This window comes from Chelon labrosus, assembly GCF_963514085.1.
Source record: "Chelon labrosus genome assembly, chromosome: 21".
Classification (NCBI taxonomy): Eukaryota; Metazoa; Chordata; class Actinopteri; order Mugiliformes; family Mugilidae; genus Chelon; species Chelon labrosus.
In genome coordinates, this window is record NC_140354.1 from 21,509,769 (window position 1) to 21,529,712 (window position 19,944).

The 19,944-nt window shown below is 42.6% G+C and overlaps 1 protein-coding gene across 1 annotated transcript in view; it reads right to left on the reverse strand.

The window, feature by feature from the left end:
• LOC311506738 (uncharacterized protein) overlaps positions 1-8,228 on the reverse strand; it is a gene marked incomplete at its 3' end in the record, with an annotated part of 72,006 nt that extends 63,778 nt beyond the window's left edge. The window contains exons 1-6 of the mRNA XM_084570813.1: positions 8,075-8,228; positions 6,133-6,420; positions 5,716-5,991; positions 5,269-5,568; positions 4,858-5,175; positions 4,256-4,389 (exon numbers count right to left, since the gene is read on the reverse strand). Coding sequence (XP_084426939.1) covers positions 4,256-4,389; positions 4,858-5,175; positions 5,269-5,568; positions 5,716-5,991; positions 6,133-6,420; positions 8,075-8,141 — 1,383 coding nt within the window. The 5' untranslated portion in view covers positions 8,142-8,228. The remainder of the gene's footprint in view (positions 1-4,255; positions 4,390-4,857; positions 5,176-5,268; positions 5,569-5,715; positions 5,992-6,132; positions 6,421-8,074) is intronic.
• Between the last annotated feature and the right edge of the window lie 11,716 nt (positions 8,229-19,944).

Here is a 19,944-nt window from a genome sequence, read left to right on the forward strand (position 1 = left end):
TGGTTGTCACTTTCAAAAATTGCATTTGGCTGCAGCTTGGCTAAATGCTCATAAGCTTCCCTTTTTTTGTGTGGGTGATACTAGTTCAAGCATAAGTTTTTGAAACATACTTGACACAAATGAGGCGAGCCCTCTGAAGGACTGGAGACCTGTCCATTGTGTACCCTGTCTCTAGCCCAGTGACAGCTGGGATAGGCTCCAGTCCCCCTACAACCTTCCAGAGAACAAGAGGTTGCAGAAGATGAATGAATGAATGGATAAATGAAAGATCTTTAATGCACCACCTCCAGACTTAATCTAAAGTTCTGCTGTGCTGACCTCTGCCGGCTGAAAGACAAGTTCACACAGCTTCACAAAATATGGCTTTAAAATAGCAGACGTAAGTTCAAATAGAGACCACCTGATGGCAGTCCAAGCCAGTTTATCAGCTTCTAAAATCCACCTCTGAGTTTCCCATCACTCACAGTGCATGCTCCTGGAAGGCAGTCCCTTGTATCATTTGCTTGTTATCACCTGCTGCAGTTTGTCAGACTTTGCAGGTGCTGCAAGGAAATGAAATGAATGAAAAGGAAAAAAACAAGAAGAATGACAGGAAAATCAAATATCGTGTAAACCTTGTACAAATCCTTGCTCCACCACGTGCTGCATCAAGACCAAATGATTTCATTCTGACTCAGACTTCCTCAGCAGATGGCAGCATTTACTCAGGTTTCCAGCTTCTCCCGATCAGCTGGAATGTGAGGCAACGTGAGCCTTTAGCTCATCAACAAGCTGACATTTAAAACACAGGACAACAAACAGGCCAGATCATTTATAAGGCATGCACCATATGAAAAGCTCATCTCATACATACAGTAGAAAGTACATTTACTTGGATGGTTTTGAGGTACGTGAACTTGAATTGGGTGTTTTCATGTTATGCTTCTTAGACTCAGACTTTATTCATCCACAAGGGAAATTGCTTGGTCACAGTAGCTCAGATGCACATAAAAAACACTCTTGAGAACCACAAGAGAAAAATAAAATAAAATAATTCTTTATGATTGCACTCTACACATTACGTTTAAGAGGGAAATAGTCCCAGCCTACAAGTGTTTTCTGATGGAAAGTTGGTCTGGGACTCCTCTGATGGGAACTCATTAGGGTCCTGCAAAGATCTGCTGGGCCAGTTAGATCATTTGAGCGGAGCTTTGTGTCGTGACAAGGTGGAATTTAGGAGTCACAGCAGCAGGGCCAGATGGTTGTAAAAGTCGGTGTAAAAAAAGTGAAGGCTAATTAAGGCTGATTGGTTGATGGACTAACCATTTGCATGCGGAGGCGTTTTTCTCTCTGTGTCGGCTGAAACACGGCCCGTAATAAAAAATCCAGATGGAATCAAGTCAAAGTTTATTTAAAATTAAAGCACATTTAAAAACAACCTGAGTTGAACCAAAGTGCTGAACAAGCAGAACAATAATAATAAATAATAAAATCCAAGATATCCTGCTCAACATGGACTGAAGGCCAGCGAGAAGAAGTGGGTTTTCAACCATGATTTAAAATGCTCCAAACTCTGGGAGCAGCTTTGATATAAAAGGGTCGGCTGTTCCAGAGTTTGGGGGCCACCACTGAAAAGGCTCTATCACCTCTGTTTCTGAGCCTGGATCTGGGGAGGACCAGTAGCAGCAAAATCATATGTGATGGAGGTAGGACTTACTCAGAAGTCTTAATTTAGAAAAGCATGTCTTGACCACTGAACTAATCTGCTTATCAAATTTAAAGGCGGAGTCATCTATCACACCAAGGTTTCTTCCAACAGGGTGACAGTAGGAGGCTAGAGGGTCGACTGCCCTCATGCTCCAGAGCCTCAAGTAAGGGACCCACCTGAGCTTGAAGGAAAAAGTCTGAAAGAGGAATGTATTATTATTATTATTATTATTATTATTATTATTATTATTATTATTGATCATTTGAGGCCACATTTATTCTGACCTTTGCCTGATGTGAACCTCTTCCTGCTGAAAGCATGTGGGTGATTTCATGCCTGGATACGTGCCGACATGCAAATACGTAGCGCAGTGACAGATGTGTGCGTCGCTTCGAGGAAATCTATTTGCATTTGCAGCTCTGGAGGTTTCCACAAAGTTTCAGGCCTGCAGGTGTGGTCCCAGAGGTGCAGAGAGAGCGGGGGAGTGGCTCTCTAAAGATGACAAGTTTAGAAACAGCAGGAAACTGAAAGCCTGCAGACTTTAACTGATAACAGAAGTTCACAGTACGTTGACTTCACATGCTGTTATTTTAGATGTTCTTAGAGCCCTGTGTTGAGACTGAAACAACAGAAGAAAATCCTCAGACGCTTTTTGTCTTTCTCACACTCATCACTCACAATTCCTTCAAAAAACTAAATGAGCAAATATTATATAGAAAAAAGCATTTATTGTTAAACTGCAACTGAACTGTCTCTACTACAGTAAAAGTTATTTTCATTGACATTTTAACACGACACTAAGAAATACAACACATTCAATGACATTCAAGTTTTTTCTTTTTTATTTCTTTTTTCAAATACAGTTTACAAACCCGCTATTTACAGTAAGAATAAAAAATACAAAAGCCAACACAGTAAAATGTATCATTTAAATGTCACTGAAACTCAAATACTACACTAACAAATACAACACGTTAATGACATTATCCTGTAGACATAACACAGCTGAGTACAGGAAAACATATTCATTTAAATCAATGAGAAATGTGGTATTTTTATTTTCTATAGATAGATAGATAGATAGATAGATAGATAGATAGATAGATAGATACTTTAATTATCCCATGGTATTGATTTTGCAGATAAACAACAGATAAATGATAATGTACATGTTAAAATAATGAAAAAGATTCATGCTTCCATTCCATCCTTTAATGTTTCTTGACCTGAAAACAAAGAAAACATCAAACTATTAAAATGTATAAGTATTATATTCAGTTGTCCAACACAGACAGTCTCTGGTTCTTTAATGCAGTACATAGTTGTGGCTTGGAGAGCTACACACAGACTCAGTTAATGAATGAATGTGGGCTTATTCATTAATCAATCTTTGGACAAATCAACACTTTGGTTACATTGTGAGGGTAAAAAGGAACACACTGGTGTGCTCTGCAAGATAAAAAGGCCTTCAGTGCAAACCATTCATGAGCCTCTTAGGACAGATTAGACCTCTGGAAATCCAGGGCTGGAGGAAGGTGTATTACAGCTCATTAACATGTAAAGAGAAACCCCTTCACAGCATTATCAAAGTCTGCAGCAGAGACTTTATGAGAGCAAATACAGAGGGCTCAGCACAAGGTGCAAAACATTCATGAGCACCAAGAATTCATGGGTCAATTTAGACTCCCAAGTCAGAGCAATTCTGGAACCACATTCAAGAAGAAAAAGTGTGGGGAAGGCTTGGAACCCACGAGGTGCAAACCATTCATAAAGCTCTTCATAAACCTAGGCCAGATCACATTTGGAGGATATCACACCAGAAATGATCTGAAGAGCCAGAGCAGTTCTGGAACAGCATGTGGTCCATGAACATGCACATCTTTCAGTTGCACTGGGTCGGTAGCATTTATTAATGATGTGGTAGAAGCATTCTGAAGTGTATGGAGATATACTGTCTGCTCAGATTCTTCCAAATGAAGCAGAGATGGCAGATGATGGTTCACAGCACAGATGGACAATGAGCCAACACGTTGTCTGAACGTATCCCAGGGGTTTTTGGAGGTAAAGAAGCAGAATAGTCGCCAATGTCTGAGTCAGTCACCTGATCTCAGCTCAACAAACAGCATTTCACTTGCTGAAGGTAAAACTAAAGGTAGAAGAGCCACAAGACATCTGCAGTAGAGGCCTGACAAAGCATGACAAAGCAGGAAACCCACTGACCCATCCCACCGGGATGTCCATGGGTTCCAGACTTGAGGCAGTCTAAACTTTTAACATTTTATTTAGGATGAGGTTTATTTGTCCAATCACCTTTGAGCCTGTGGAAATAAGGGACTGTGTTTGAAAAATGACTGTAACTTTATGATTAATGATTCAAAATGAAACACACGCATCTTGGAAGTCATCACAATCATCCCCAACAAATTCACTCTGTATCTCTGGCCACTTTTGAGAGTTTCTATTATCGTTTGTGAAGATGGGAATGAACGGCTCAAACCTACAGGACAAAATAAAAACTATATTTAGCCCTTTAAAAAGCTGAAACTCAGAAAAACTCTGCATGTTTACCTTGATCAGGCTGAGTATCATGCTATAGAGGAGAGAGAATATGAAGAGGACTATGAAGGAGGAGGATGTGAACCACAGGCTGCTGAACTCATCCTCTTCAGTGGCACCGTCTGTGCAGTTCAGAGCAAAATATTCTAAAGAACAATAAGAAGAGGAAGGCACAGTATAGGTGGTTAGATGAGTTAGGTGTATGTATGCACATTTCTTTTTTTAATAGGGCAACACACTCGTTCTCTCTCAATGAACAGCTGAACAACGGAACGGTAAAGCGAGGCTTGTCTGAAAACTACTGGTACAAAGTGAGTGTTTGTGCTTGTTTTAAGATGTTGTCATTCACGTACACACGGAACAAACGTTTCTCAATGCAACATTTATTTGAAACAGTCAGCACACTCATCAAGCTGCTGGACAATGGGACAAAGACAGATTTGAAACACACCATGACGACAAAGAAAACAACAATGTTTGTACAACCACAGTGATTGAGGACATCACAGAGTGAACAGGTTTTCATGACACAGAGACTGAATGACACATCAGCACAAAATACAACATTTAACGTTACTTTGCTTCACATACTTCACATTCTTCACATGCATTACCGTTGGCCTTAGACACTCCTCGACGTTCCATAGCCTTATCACTACCAGCAGGCCAGACGTTACAGTAGAACGTCTTGTTCTGGTTCCACTTTTCCTTGGTGGTGATGTAAAGACTTGTAACTGAGTAGCCATTTGTGGTCTTCTGTGGAGGGAAGTTGACGCCATCAGTGTAGACTCCACCTTCTTCTGACCAGGTGATGTAGTAATCCTGCAGCACAGGACTGGAGACCAGACACACCAGAGTGACCTCAGTTGAGTTTTCTTTTCTAATGTCCTCATCTGGAAGGATGTGAACTGTCACTGTTGTCTTTGTCCCATCTGAAAGAGAGTCAAGGAGATCCATGACTGAGCTGAAGTCAACAACAACAGCAACCAATCCCTGTAATAGTCACTCTATGTTTAGTTACATACCTCCTCTCTTCACAGTCAGATCTTGGATAACTGGTGTCATATCTCCTCTGGTGGCAGAACATCTCACTGTGTTGACTTTCTTCCACTCAGTGAGATTTTGAGTCAGTTTGCTGGTTTTGATCTGTGCATCCCATGTGGTGTTATTGTTGTTTGTCACAGTCTTTCCATCAATCTGCCAACTGATTGTAGTTTCAGAGACGATGTTTTTGTCCTGTCCAGTGACGTTACACTCCAACTCTACCTCGTTGTTGCTGAATATTTTCTTGGGATTTGGTTGGTACAGAGTCACTGTGATGGGAGCTACATGAGGAAAAGCAATGAAAAAAACAACAATTAAAAAAACATTAGTGCTATTTTCTAATCAATAAAACGTTCTAATATTGTCTGTAGATGTGGACAGTCTTCTTAGTATTAGCTTCAGATTTCCATATGTTAATGACTGTTTACCTTTGGAGATCTCTTTGGTATAATTTTGTCCTTTGTGAGTCACCTCACAAGTGTACACAGCTTTACTGTCCCAGTCTGATTTGCTGATTTTCAGGACACTGACAGATGAATATCTGTTTTGAACTTTTTGGGGGCTCCAAGAAGTGAAGCCAGTAGGAGTGTTTCCATTCATTTTCCAACTGAATTGTTGTTTGTCGTTGTGAAGCTCCTCAGCAGTACACACCAGAGTCTGTTTGTCTCCACTTGGCACTGATAGCAAAGTTACTTTTGGAGGAACTGCAGAATAGAGAAAGAAATACATAATTATGTCATTTTATGTTTAATAATTGACAACATCTGCAGTCAATATTCATTTCCAGTTACCTGAGACTCAGATAGAAATTACAGAGAAATATTTTAAAATAAAAAGTTACATACGTATATTAAACTGCACATTCCCTCCAGGGTAAGTCACAGAACATTTAAAAGTCGTAGAATCCCACTCAGCCTTGGATACTTTGATCACACTGACTCCTGTATATTTGTCGGTATTATTTTTAGGTGAAATATATTGTTGAGGATCCAGACTGGTCCCTTTGGCGTTGGTCCATGTAAAAGTATGACTCCCTGGGTTGAAGTCATAAGCGAGACAGCCAACAGTGACCTGATCTCCAGCCACAGAATCACACTGACCCAGAGGGAACACAGTCGGTGGGGAAACAGTTTCTGTGAAAGAAGAGGAAGTTTGAAGTTTAAATGTTTCTAAATATATAGCTACACAAATGTGTCATTTCAGAAAACAACCTTCATTAACAGATCTAATAAAATCTGATTACAAATAACTGAAATAAATGCTCATCAAAGTTCTACAATTCTCAGCCGCCTCACAATTGAAAATAGTTTGAAAGTCAATATCATGAAGGCTGCCTTTTTTTTAATTTTGTGAATATGTTTAAAAAATTGATGTTTTCTTACATATCTCAGCCACGATTCAAAGGATATGGTTTTACAAGTTTATTTTTTTATCACTATTATTTTATCTTTGTATCTGGTAAAATACAATTATGTTAAAAAAACAAGAGAAAGAGAGCTTTTTAAAACGATTATTATTTTATTTTATTTTATTACTATGCAGTACAATTTCAACTATAAAAAATCTCAAGGTATTTTGTCTCATACTGCATCATGTCATGAGATAATATGATTAATTGGAAATAATTTAACTGCATCACTGCAAATTTGTGCATATGATGATTTTAATTTTCTTTCTTCTTTCTTTTTCCTCCTTGTTTCTATTTTTTAGTCAAGGTTGAGTTGTTTCAGTGAAACACGTACCGTTTCTTTAACTTCCTCTAAAATAAATATACCACACCACATATCAAGAGCTGTTAAGAAAAATGTAGTGACAAAAATTACAATAAAGAGAAATCAAGCTTTTTACATGTCTAAGTCATGATTTAAAGGATACAGTTTGTACAAGTTTATTTTTTTTTAGCGAAATTAATTTCTCTTTGTGTCCAGTAAAAACACAAATAGGTTAAAATAAAGAGGAAGAAAGAGAGCTTTTTAAAATTATTATTTTATTTTATATTTTATTATTGTGTAAAATAATTACATCTATAAAAAACCTGAAAGTGTATCGTCTCAAACTACACATCATGTTATTAGATAATATGATTAATTACAAATAATTTAACTGTCATTGCAAATTTGTGCATATGATGAGTTTAATTTTCTTTCTTCTTTCTTTTTCCTCCTTGTTTCTATTTTTTAGTCAAGGTTGAGTTGTTTCAGTCAAACACGTACCGTTTCTTTAACTTCCTCTAAAATAAATATAGCACACCACATTTTATTTCTAATTTTAGTTTCACTGCGGCCGTTTACACTGTTACATTCTACTCTGCTTTTATTGTATATATTGTATTTTATTGTGTAGAGCTGCTATAGTTTCTATTTTTATTGCTCCTGAACCAAAGAGCTGCCAAACTGTATTTGGTTGTTTTTCACCAGACAATGACAATAAAAAACTTCTTATTCTACTGTAGTTATGATCCATATTTATGTCATTTATACGCTATAAATACCAGATAGAATGGAAAAACATACACAAGCATGTAGATTTTCATCTCCCGCTCGGTAACATTAACATTAATATTACATCAAACACCGTCCTGAATTAATTGATAATGATTTAGAAGAATATTTTCTAATTATTTTAAAGAAACTGCCTCATTAAAAACATCTGGTCAGCTCTGTTTCATCTGCTCTGTCAGTTTAAATTTTAAGAACATATGAACGCAACTTTTTTTTTCTCAATAAACACAATTTAAAATAAAATATAAAGAAGTCACTGCAGATATTATATTTAAATGTGTCTTACCTGAAGTTACTGTGACTGTAGTTCCTTTACCCCAGTAGTCAAAAGCATCACAGTGCTGCGTCTCCATTCAGTGGCTGAACAAAAACCTAGAGCACCTGGAAACACAAGTAAAAACCTGAGAAATGGATGAAATCAACACAAATCCTGCTCAGTGTGATACTGTGGTGTCACCCTTTGAGATGAAGTTTTGTTCTGATGTTTTATCATGTGTCTAATTTAAGATTTACAGGAAGCTAACGTTTCTGTTTGTACACAGACTTTGACTTGAAACTGTTAATTAACTAACTTTTAAATATAAAACCAGCTCATTCAAATAATCTAAACATATTAGTTACCTGATGCTCCAGCAAGAAACCTTTTCTTTCCTCATTTTTAAATAAAAAGTAGAGCAGACTGAGAAGTTTTGTCCTCGTAGGTTTTTGTATGGATGTATATCACAGTGCCACCCCAGTTACCACAGTGAAAAACCCTCGTACAAAAACCTCGTACAAAAACACTGTTCCCTGGAGAGGAGGGTACGGAGACCTCAACTGTCATCAGTTAAAATTAACAACTTCTCTTCTAATCAACAAAGTTATGTTTAAGTTAAATTTTTTTCACATTTTCTCCATTTTTAAAAATGACTAACAATCATTCATTATTAATATTTTATGCAGTCTTTTCTCAGCGTCTCAGTGCCACATCTCAGTGTCTGTCTGTCTCACAGTCACATAGAAATCATGGAGACAGTTTCTCAAATTAAAACTATAAGACTAATCAAGACTATAAAATGGCTCCAGACTTTAATAATTTCTCATTGAGCAATAGTTGTCTTTAATGACCATGTGCCATTTTGCATGAATTTTTATTTTTATGGAAATATCTGGAGATTTAAATGAGCAAATGTTCCACATTTTTGTTCTACACTTGACACAACATTAAACCAGAAAGTGACAACATTTTCTCGATACATAATAATGGAGAACATGTTTGATTCACAAGCACTCACATTAGTGAAACAGTTTAAAATACAGTATTTAAAATGTGTTTTGTATGTGTGTTTAAGATACTTGTGGAACCATATTTGGTAACTTCAGCACACATTTTAAATTACGTCCGTCAGTGAGTTTAGAAACGTGTTTTTCACTCAGCCAATCAGAGAAGATCAAGGCAACATTCTCAGGTCAAATCTGGGTCAAAGCTGGGTCCACCTCTGCATGAACACTGAGCGTACCTGCTTTATTAGGTACCAGGAAGAAGTGGCCTGATGTTGTCTAATGTGATAATGTGAATGTTGACAAGTGTCTGAATCAGTACTGATGTTCTAATGGTCTAAATACATGTTTACATTTGTTTACCACCGAAGGGCAAAGAACCATATGAACTGACACTGAACTGACTCACAGCTGACCAATAAACATTTAGCAGCCAAGTGTCCATTTACTTTTGATCTCCTGTAGTTTGGGCTGTTTCTCACTCTCCAAGGACCAAGCTACATGTTGCCTGTTCAGACTTCATAGCAGAGACGTGTATGTGGACAGATGAACCATGATGGAAACGTTTTTTTTTTTTTTTTTTTTTAATAAAGACAAAATACAGCAATCAAACAAAGAATTTTCAGTTTTTTACACCCACACCCCATGGACAACAGAAACTAGCACCCCCAAAACCCTCAGGTCTCTCAGTCAGAAAGAAAAAAAAAAGAAAGATAAATAAAGAAATCTGCACTCACATAAGACGCACTTTTTACGGCCTGTCATGTTGCACTCTGTCCTTCACCAGTTGGAGAGTTTTAACACTGGCTCCATGTATTCAGGCAACAGAACACTCCATCAAAACTATATCAAGAAAGGTGTTGGCCCACTGCTGCCAGGTCAAGGTGGTGGTCTTTACTATTGATCTATTCCATCTATTTTACCTATGGTCATATTTTGAGGCTCTCTGGCAGAGGACAATTTTAAAAAGAATATATAAAATAATTCAACTTAGATTGTAATTGTAGGATTTGTTGATTACCATCTTTCTCACTTGGTGACAGCTTATACCTGAGACATTATCCAGGTTGTTTCTTCCATTTTTTATGAACTTATTATTTCAGAACAGTGAGAGGGAAAAACCATCACTTGGACCCAAGGATGACAGAAAAAACATTGGGGGTCAAAGGTCAAGATGAAACAAGGACAAACTGAAATTTTTATTTATCTATTTGTTCTAAATCTCTCTGAAGTGTTCTCTGTAATTTTATATTCAAACTTCAGCAAATTAAAAAATAATAAGAAAAACTTTAGTTCAGCTAGATGGGTATAAGCAAACCACACAACTACACAGATGATATTTATCATTCAGCTTCTGTCTCATCTGGAAATAAATAATGGAAAAAGTAAAATATCTTTCCAGTAATACAAAAATTTCTACAAACCTATAGGTGATCATTACTTATCAAACATTACTGGCTGGGTTATTTGAAAATGTCTGCAGTTACTGTTTATTGCCCTATTTTAACTACTCAAACAAAGGAGCTTTATCATGGTAACTTTATGACATGGAGGAGGACTTAGACCCAGAATGAACTGAATAAAACTTTGAGGGTCAAAGGTCAAGGTTGAATTAAGTGAGACTAAAAACAATTAGAATCTCATTTTATTCTGTTTTTCCTCATTTTCTGAAATACTATGTATAATCTTAAATCCAGACTACTGTAAACTAAAAAACAGGAGGATTACATATTTAAATGCCATTTCAGAAAATTACCAAAATATTAAATTACACAGATGATGTTTTTATTTTTCATGATTTCAACTCTCTCTCAAGTAATGAAAAGAAATAATGGAAAAAGTGAGAGATGTGTTTTCAGTGGTATAATTTATTTATTTAACATTTATGTAATAATTTTGGTATTGTGGTGGCCCACAATAAACAATGAGAGAGACATTCACCCAGAGACTGTACCTTTAAGGACGTGAGGGTTTTCGGGTTCGAGTTCCGTGTTTACGTTGTGTGTGGCAGTTCTTACCTGACTCGCTGACAGTACTCTGGAGTTTATAGAAAGTGGAGAGTAAAGCTGACTCGACACATCTCCGTCTCTTGTCTCGTCACTTATTGCACTCCACATTGGTGACCCCGACGTGAGTTGGATACGGCTAAGTTATGTCGCACAGTGAGGAAAATGCCGCTGCTAGCGGCGCAGCTAATGTCGGTGCTATCTACGCTGCCACCATCAAATTACCGGACTTTTGGCAGCACAACCCACGGCCGTGGTTTCAGCATATCGAGGCCCAGTTCCAGCTGAGAGGAATAACTCAGGACGTTACCAAGTATTTCCATGTGGTAGCAGCTTTAGATGCCTCGACGACAGCCAGAGCTATGGTGCTGTTAGAGGCTCCTCCGGCTGACGGCAAGTACGAAGCACTCAAAGCGTTCCTGTTGCAACTTTTTGAACTGTCTGAGCTGGAGAAAGCAGACCGCCTCCTGTCCCTGAACGGCCTTGGCGACAGCAAGCCATCCGAGTTGATGGAGAGGATGCTGGCTGTGCTGGGCGGTGCGGATCCGTCATTCCTCTTCGCCCACATTTTCCTGCGGCAGCTTCCAGCGCCCGTGCGCACCGCGCTGGCCAGCTCCCCCCTCCCTTCCTCCAGAGACTACCGGGCGCTGGCTTTGGAGGCAGACAGGATTTTCCTCGCCAACCGGCAGCAGTTCGTCCATGCGCTGTTACCCCCCCAGCACACGTCTGCCCCACCCCCGCCCCCGCCCCCGGAGGACGACCCGGACACCGCGGCTGCTGTGACGGCCCGCCGACAGCGTGAGGATGGGTGGTGTTATTACCATTCCAGGTTTGGGACCAAGGCTAAGCAGTGTCGCAAGCCATGCAGTTTTGGAGCCCAGGGAAAAGCCAGGGCCGGCGCTCATTAGCAGCTATGGGCGCTGGCCATGACTGCAAGCTGTTGTTCATCACTGACACCTTGTCTGGCCGGCGGCTGCTGGTCGATTGTGGAGCTCAGCGCAGCATCCTGCCGGCGAAGCCCGTGGACACCATGGCTGGCGGGCATGGCCCCCCGATGGACGCGGCCAACGGCACACCCATTCGTACCTATGGCACGAAGTATGTGGAAGTGTGTTTCAGTGGGCGGCGTTTCGGCTGGGACTTCGTCATGGCCGCCGTGTCTACGCCGCTGCTGGGGGCGGATTTCCTCTGCGCTTACAGACTGTTGGTGGATGTTACAAACTGCCGCTTGATCGATGCTCTCTCTTTTGCTTCGTACCCCTGCACGCTGGGGGGGGTGGGGGTGCTTTGTCTGTCGAACACGCTTGCCACCGGGGACTGATACCAACGCCTGCTCGCCGAGTTCCCTGACCTCACCACGCCCACGTTTTCATCGGCGGTGGCTAAACATGGCGTGGAGCACTACATCGCCACGGTGGGCCCCCCAGTCTATGCACGAGCCCGGCGCCTCGACTCTGCCAAGCTCGCAATTGCCAGGGAGGAGTTCACCACCATGGAGCGCCTCGGCATCGTGCGCCGCTCCAACAGTCCGTGGGCCTCCCCCCTGCACATGGTGACCAAGGCTGATGGTGGTTGGCGCCCCTGTGGTGATTTCCGTCGCCTAAACAACGCCACCACCCCCGACCGGTACCCGGTGCCGCACATACAGGATTTCTCCGCCCACCTGGCCGGCGCCACCATCTTTTCGAAGGTAGACCTGGTGCGTGGTTACCACCAGGTGCCTGTCCACCCACAGGATGTCCCCAAGACAGCAGTCATCACACCCTTTGGCCTTTTCGAATTCCTACGGATGCCTTTCGGCCTGAAGGGGGCAGCGCAGACGTTTCAGCGCCTCATGGACTCTGTGTTGCGGGACATGCCGTTCTTGTTTGTTTACTTGGACGACATTCTCGTAGCCAGTGCGTCCGCAGAAGACCACCTGACACATCTCCGGCAGCTGTTCGACCGGCTCAGTGAGCATGGTCTTATCATCAACCCGGCCAAGTGTGAGTTTGGCCGGTCATCCATCACCTTCCTCGGCCACCACGTCACCCCACAGGGGGCTGTTCCCCTCCCTGCCAAGGTGGATGCCGTCGCCAGTTTCCCACGCCCACACACTGTGAAGTCCCTGCAGGAATTCCTTGGCATGGTGAATTTCTACAACCGTTTCCTCCCCCGTGCGGCCCAACTCATGCGACCCTTGTACGACGCCTTGCGGGGTAGGAGGCCGGCGGACGTGTTGGATTGGTCCCCGGGGATGACTGAGGCTTTCGATGCTGCCAAAACTGCGCTGGCCAACGCTGCTCTGCTAGCACACCCGTCTCCGACTGCCCCAGTTGCCCTTACAACGGACGCCTCGGATTACGCCGTGGGGGCTGTGTGTGAGCAGTGGGTGGGCGGAGCCTGGCAGCCGCTGGCCTTTTTCAGCAGGAAGCTCCGTGACAACGAGAGGAAATACAGCGCCTTCGACAGAGAGCTCCTGGGTCTTTTCCTCGCCACCCGTCATTTCCGTTTCCTGTTGGAGGGCCGGCGGTTCACAGCTTTTGTCGACCACAAGCCGCTGACGTTCGCCATGGCCAAGTCTTCGGAGCCATGGTCTGGTCGACAGCAGCGTCAGCTCTCTGCCATCTCCGAGTACACCACTGACATTCAGCACGTGGCTGGCAAAGACAATTTGGTTGCCGACTGCCTCTCCCGGGTGGTCACTGGGTCCGTCCACTTGGGCCTCGACTACGCAGCTATGGCAGCGGATCAGACCAAGGATTCGGAGGTGCAGGCCTACAGGACGGCCCCCACGGCGCTGCTCATGGAAGATGTGGTGTTTGACACGGCCAACACTACACTTCTCTGCGACGTCTCCACTGGCCAGCCACGCCCCATGGTACCTGCTGGCTGGAGGCGTCAGGTTTTTGACGCCATCCACGGCCTTTCCCACCCGGGGGTGAAGGCCTCTTCCAAGCTGGTGGGTGCCAAGTTCGTCTGGCCAGGGCTGCGGAGGGACGTCAGGGCCTGGACTGCTACCTGTGTGGCGTGCCAGCGCGCAAAGGTGACACGTCATACCAAGGCCCCATTGGCACCCTTCAAGGTGCCAGAGAGACGTTTTGATCATGTGAATGTGGACCTGGTGGGCCCACTTCCCCCCTCCCGTGGTTACACCTACCTCCTCACCATGGTGGACAGGACCACCAGGTGGCCTGAAGTTGTTCCCCTGTCAGCTACTACATCAGCTGACGTGGCCAGAGCGTTCATTATGGCTTGGGTGGCCCGTTTCGGCACACCGTCTGACCTCTCCTCGGACCGAGGTCCACAGTTCACGTCGGAGCTTTGGACTGCGGTCACCGATGTCCTGGGGGTGAAGGTCCACCGTACCACAGCCTATAACCCGCAGAGCAACGGACTGTGCGAGCGGTTTCATCGGGACATGAAGGCTGCGCTCAGGGCCAGCCTTACGGGCAACGACTGGGCCGACCGCCTCCCATGGGTTATGCTTGGTCTTCGCTCCGCCCCCAAGGACGATCTTCAGGCCTCTTCGGCTGAGCTGGTGTACGGCCAGCCTCTGCGCGTCCCGGGGGAGTTTCTTCCACATGCCACGGCCCCGTGGTCAGTTGCCTCTCATCGTGCTGTGTCCCGGGACATTGCCGACGCTTTCATTCCCATTCCAACGTCTCACCATGGCCTCCCCCAGTCCTATGTTCCCAAGGATTTACCATCGGCCAAGTACGTCTTCATCCGCCACGATGGCCATCGTTCCCCACTGCGGCCCCCCTACGATGGGCCCTTCCGTGTCCTGGAGGGGGGGTCTAAGAACTTCATTGTGGATATGGGGGGCAGGCCTGAGCGGGTGGCTATAGACCGTCTCAAGCCTGCTCATGTGGATGTTGGCGAACCACTTCAGCTGGCCCAGCCACCGCGGCGGGGGCGCCCCCCTGCAGCAGTCTCGACCCCTGCTCCTGCCCCTGCCCCTGCTCCGGTTTTTGTACAGCTGCTCAACCAACTTCAGTCACTGTGAGTCTCTAGCACAATAATAAACAGCAGAATCTTCAGTCTTCAGACTGTTCATCTGCAGATCCACCTGCTTTCTGTTGTTGTCTCTAGAGCTAGTGAACCGGCCCTGAACTGACTGAGAGTAATATATAGGAGAACTGCCAATGTAAGCGATCAACTCCAGTCTTTTTCCAGGAGCCTGTCTGATCCAGGCCATGTTGTAGCTGCTGAATGTGAATCCAGAGGCTGTACAGGTCAGTTTGTGGGATTCTCCAGGTCTTTTAACCACTGGTTCAGATTGTGTCAGAGTCTGACCATCAACACCTGTCAAGAGAATAAAAAGCATCAAGTGAAATAAGCTGCTGACTCCAATCAAAGCTATGTAAAATGAAGATGAGTGAAAGTGTTGACCTGCCCAGCAGATAGTTAAAAGCAGCAGTCCTGTCCTACAGTCCATCATGTTAAACTGTCCAGTCTGCAGTGTGTATGTTAGACTGAGCTGACCTTTGCTCTGCAACACATATAAACACATCAAAGATATCAGTTTTGCATTGACTCCTCCTCCTCAAAGAGAAACACACCATATTTCACACATCTCTGAAAACTCAACTATGTAGATCATTATTCTACATTTGGATATTTACACCTTGAAGCTTCAACTGGACAAAGACACAACTCCAAATAAATGATGATGATGCTTCCTATTGACTCCATAAATAAACAACTTCATGGAGAAATAAGCTGCTAAATCAACTTCAATATTAATGATATATATTTCACAACTTCTCTTCAATATGTTACTGCAGTTTTTAACTTGATTCATATTGTTGTTCTCAGCAGCAACTGGACCAGTTTTAGATTTGGAATATTGTGGATAAATGTCCACTTACAGTTCATGTGTCATTCAACACTGCTGTAAAATATCATTATTATCCATTGGTTATCCAAAAAACAACTTGTTATTGGCAACTATATGAAACAGGAAGTCACAAACCACAACCACAGCTGCTCCTTTCCCAGTGTGCATCTGTATTTCATTCTCTATCCTCTCATTCATGATGTCTTGCTGCCACCTGTAGGTCATTGTGAAGTATTTGTTGAGCCTCTGTTCTTCCTTTGTGCTGTGTGACACTTCTGATATTTGGTAAATTTAGGGAACTGATGTCAACAAGTCAATCCTCTCTGATCTGTGTATATCATCAACACTACAACCATGAGTCATTTAATCATTCTAAAATATCAGTTCTAGTTAGATATCAGATTGTGTTTACAACAAAATAAATAATCTAATCCAAATCATCACCAAAGTCATGTTTTAATATGTTTTCATATAGTGGTTCTCTCCAGGTACTCCAGCTTCCTCCTACCATCTAAACACATGCTCGTTTTGGCCGTAGGTGTGAGTGTGAATGGTTGTCTGTCTCTCTGTGTTATTTCGGTGATAGACTTGAGACCTGTCCAGGGTGGACCCCTCCTCTCACCCAGTGACAGCTGGGATAGGCTCCAGTTCCCCGCAAACCTCCAGATGACAGGTGCTTACAGAAAATGAATGAATGAATGAATCTGATCATTTATTTTGGCCTTTGCCTGTGTGAATCTCTTTCTTCTGAAAGCATGTGGTGATTTCAAACCTGGATACGTTCAGATATCCAAATATCACATAGCGTAGTGACAGATGTGTGTGTTGCATTAAGGAAATCCATTTGCAGCTCTGGAGTTTTCCTCAATGTTTCAGCCCTGCAGGTGTGGTCCCAGAGGTGCAGAGAGAGCGTGAACTTATCTGTCGAAAGATGACGTGAAGTTTAGAAACAGCAGGAAACTGAAAGCCTCTCCTTGTGTTAGCCTGGCAGTGGAGAGGGGTTCAGAGGAGCTGTCCAGTGCTGAAGTTACCTGAAGTTATGATAAGAAGAAGGACAGTAGGATTTCATCCAGTGTCTCAAATAAACTAAGAACCTGTCACTGTGAGTCTCAAGCACAATAATAAACAGACAGCTGATAACAAACAGGCTTTATTCAGATGAGGTGAAATTAAATTCATTTTGGTATAAAGACCATTTCTAATGAGCAGAGCAGACAGGATATGAAGACTTTTTAAATGTCATCAGTCTTTTGAATCATGTGTCACTGACAATCACTTGTTGCTTTATTTCCATCTCTCTGTGTCATACTAATGTTTTAATATAGTTTAGATTGTGAACATTTCACATTTCTAATGATCTTATTCAGACAAATTCACTTTGAGTTCTGTTCAGTTTGGTCTTTGTTTGAGACTCATTTCATTTAATGTAGAAGGAATATGACATTTAACCTTGATAGTACTGAAATGATTATTGGGAGTAGTATTTTCTCATCTGTTAACGGTAAATAATACATCAAACTTTATTAAACTTGTTTTGTAGGTGGAGAGAAAACCCAGCTGTCTCTGAGTCACATTGCTGTTTGTTGTCTGTGGAGGTTTTTGTACAGCTGCTCCACCAACTTCAGTCACTGTGAGTCTCCAACACAATAATAAACAGCAGAATCTTCAGTCTTCAGACTGTTCATCTGCAGAAACAGCTGTTCTCTGCTGTTGTCTCTGGAGATGGTGAACCGGCCTTGAACTGACTGAGAGTAGTATTGGTTGCTACCACCACCATCAGCAGCAACCCACTCCAGTCCTTTTCCAGGAGCCTGTCTGACCCAGCTCCACCAGTAGCTGCTGAATGACAGTCCAGATGTTATACAGGTCAGTCTGTGAGACTCTCCAGGTCTTTTAACCACTGGTTCAGACTCTGTTATGGTCCAACCTTCAGCTCCACTCCAAACAAACAGAGCAACCACCAAGAGTGTCAGCTTTCTGTCAGCCATGTTGACAGTGTGATTAGTAGGTTTTCAACTCCCCTTTAAATATGATGTCAACTGGAGCCCTGTGAGAATTTGGTTACAGTCAGCTCCTCCTACATCACTCCATCTATTAAAGTCACATTCAAGGGAATCAACTCACAATTTGACTTTTGGACAAATATTAAATGTCATTGTCCTCTCAGAGACACACAGACACACCAGTCCTATATTTGGTAAAATGAATAACTGATGTCATCAAGTCAATCCTCTCTGATCTGTGTATATCATCAACACTACAACCAGGAGGATTTTATTAATTACAAAATGTCAGTCTTGGTTTAGATATCAGGTAGACTAGTCATTATTCTGAGCATTGACTAAATTCTTTTTTTGTCATCTCACAAAGTCACACCAATGATTTAAAATTATTATTGATTGTGGACATCTCACATTTTTGTGTTTATAGAGGAGCAAAACTTTGCATAGAGCTCCCTCTACAGGTTTAAAAAGGAACATTCAGCAGTTCAAAGCTCTGTTCCACATCACTGCCTGGAAGCTTATTGTGGAGCAGATGAGAGCATGCAATAATATAAAGCATCTGTCCTCAGCCCTACTCATAATACTCTGCTGAGAATCAGTGTGGAGTTTGATGGTTTAATGGGACAGCTACAGGAACCAGGAGGACAAAGACAAAATTTTGGTGGGGAACAGAAGGCTGAGATAGTTGACTGGAAGGCAGATGGAGCAGATGAGTCAGAGACAGGTAGGGTCGGTACCAGGAAGTCTCACATGGCAAAGAACAAGCTGACAGAGGAGTGAGTGTGGAACTGAAGAATATATCCTGGCCTGATTAGAGAATGAGAAGCAGCTGTGTGCACAGGTGAGCTGAGTTGACTGATGAGGTGGGAGTGGCTGGCAGGCTGAGTGATGCAGAGGGGGGGTCAATGGAAAAGTACGTCGAGGGAGATGGGTGACTGGGCTGTGACAAATAATGTTCCCTCTTGTGTCACTGTGTCTCTGGAGCACCATAATAAACATATTGAATCTTGATCTGCAGATTCACCTGCTGTTGTCTGGAGATGGTGAACCAGCCTTTGATGACTGATGATCTATCACCACTATAATGGGCAGTAACAAAGCTCATCATCAGCTGATTGCTGTCTTCACTGTTTGTGTTGAACTTCATATTTTAGGTCTTCTACTGCCCCCTGGAGGTTCTAGTGGAAATAAATACTTGGATGTTTTTGTACAGCCTCTCTGTTCACTTTAACCACTGTGAGTCTCTGGCACAGTAATACACAGCAGAGTCTTCAGGCTGCACATTCTGTCCATTTAGAGTCACTGTGTTGCTGGAAGAGTCTACGTCGATACTGAACTTGTTCTTTAGAGAATCTTTGTAGTATGAAGCTCCAGTAAATTTCATCCCAATCCACTCCAGTCCTTTTCCTGCAGGTTGTCTGATCCAACCTGTGTAGTAGCTGCCAAGAGAATAAGTGACCTGACAGGTGATGGTCAGACGTTGACCTGGCTGCACAGTCACAGAGGCTGGCTGTGTCAACTGTTCACACTTCACACCTGTTAAAAGAAGAGAATAAATGTTTTCTATCAAATGATCAACTTTAAAAGATGAACTTCTGACAAAGACAGACCCAGAGAGACTCACAGGATCCAGCTGCCAACAGCAGCAGCAGAGCTACAGGAAACATGGTTTCTGGTGAAACTGACGTGCTGTGAACTCCACTGACAGTCTGATGGTTTTATAGCTGAGGAACATGGAAGGTCACTGAGTTTGCATAGAATCAATCAAACATGTGAAGCATCAGTGCTGCTCTAAGTGGAGCCAACAGAAAAGTGAGTGCGTGACTACACACCTTGAAATCACCTCTGATGATGTTAATAATATTTATTTCTTTACAACAACAATAAGAATCATTTTAATTCTTCTTAATTGTAATATTAGATCAGTAATGACTAATGGAAAACACTCATTGCAATAACAATGATGATGAAGTTCATGTGTTGAAACTAAAGTAGAAACCAGTGAGTATGTTACTTTCTATAAACCATGTTTCCAGTGTGTTTAGTATATTTTCAGATCAATGAT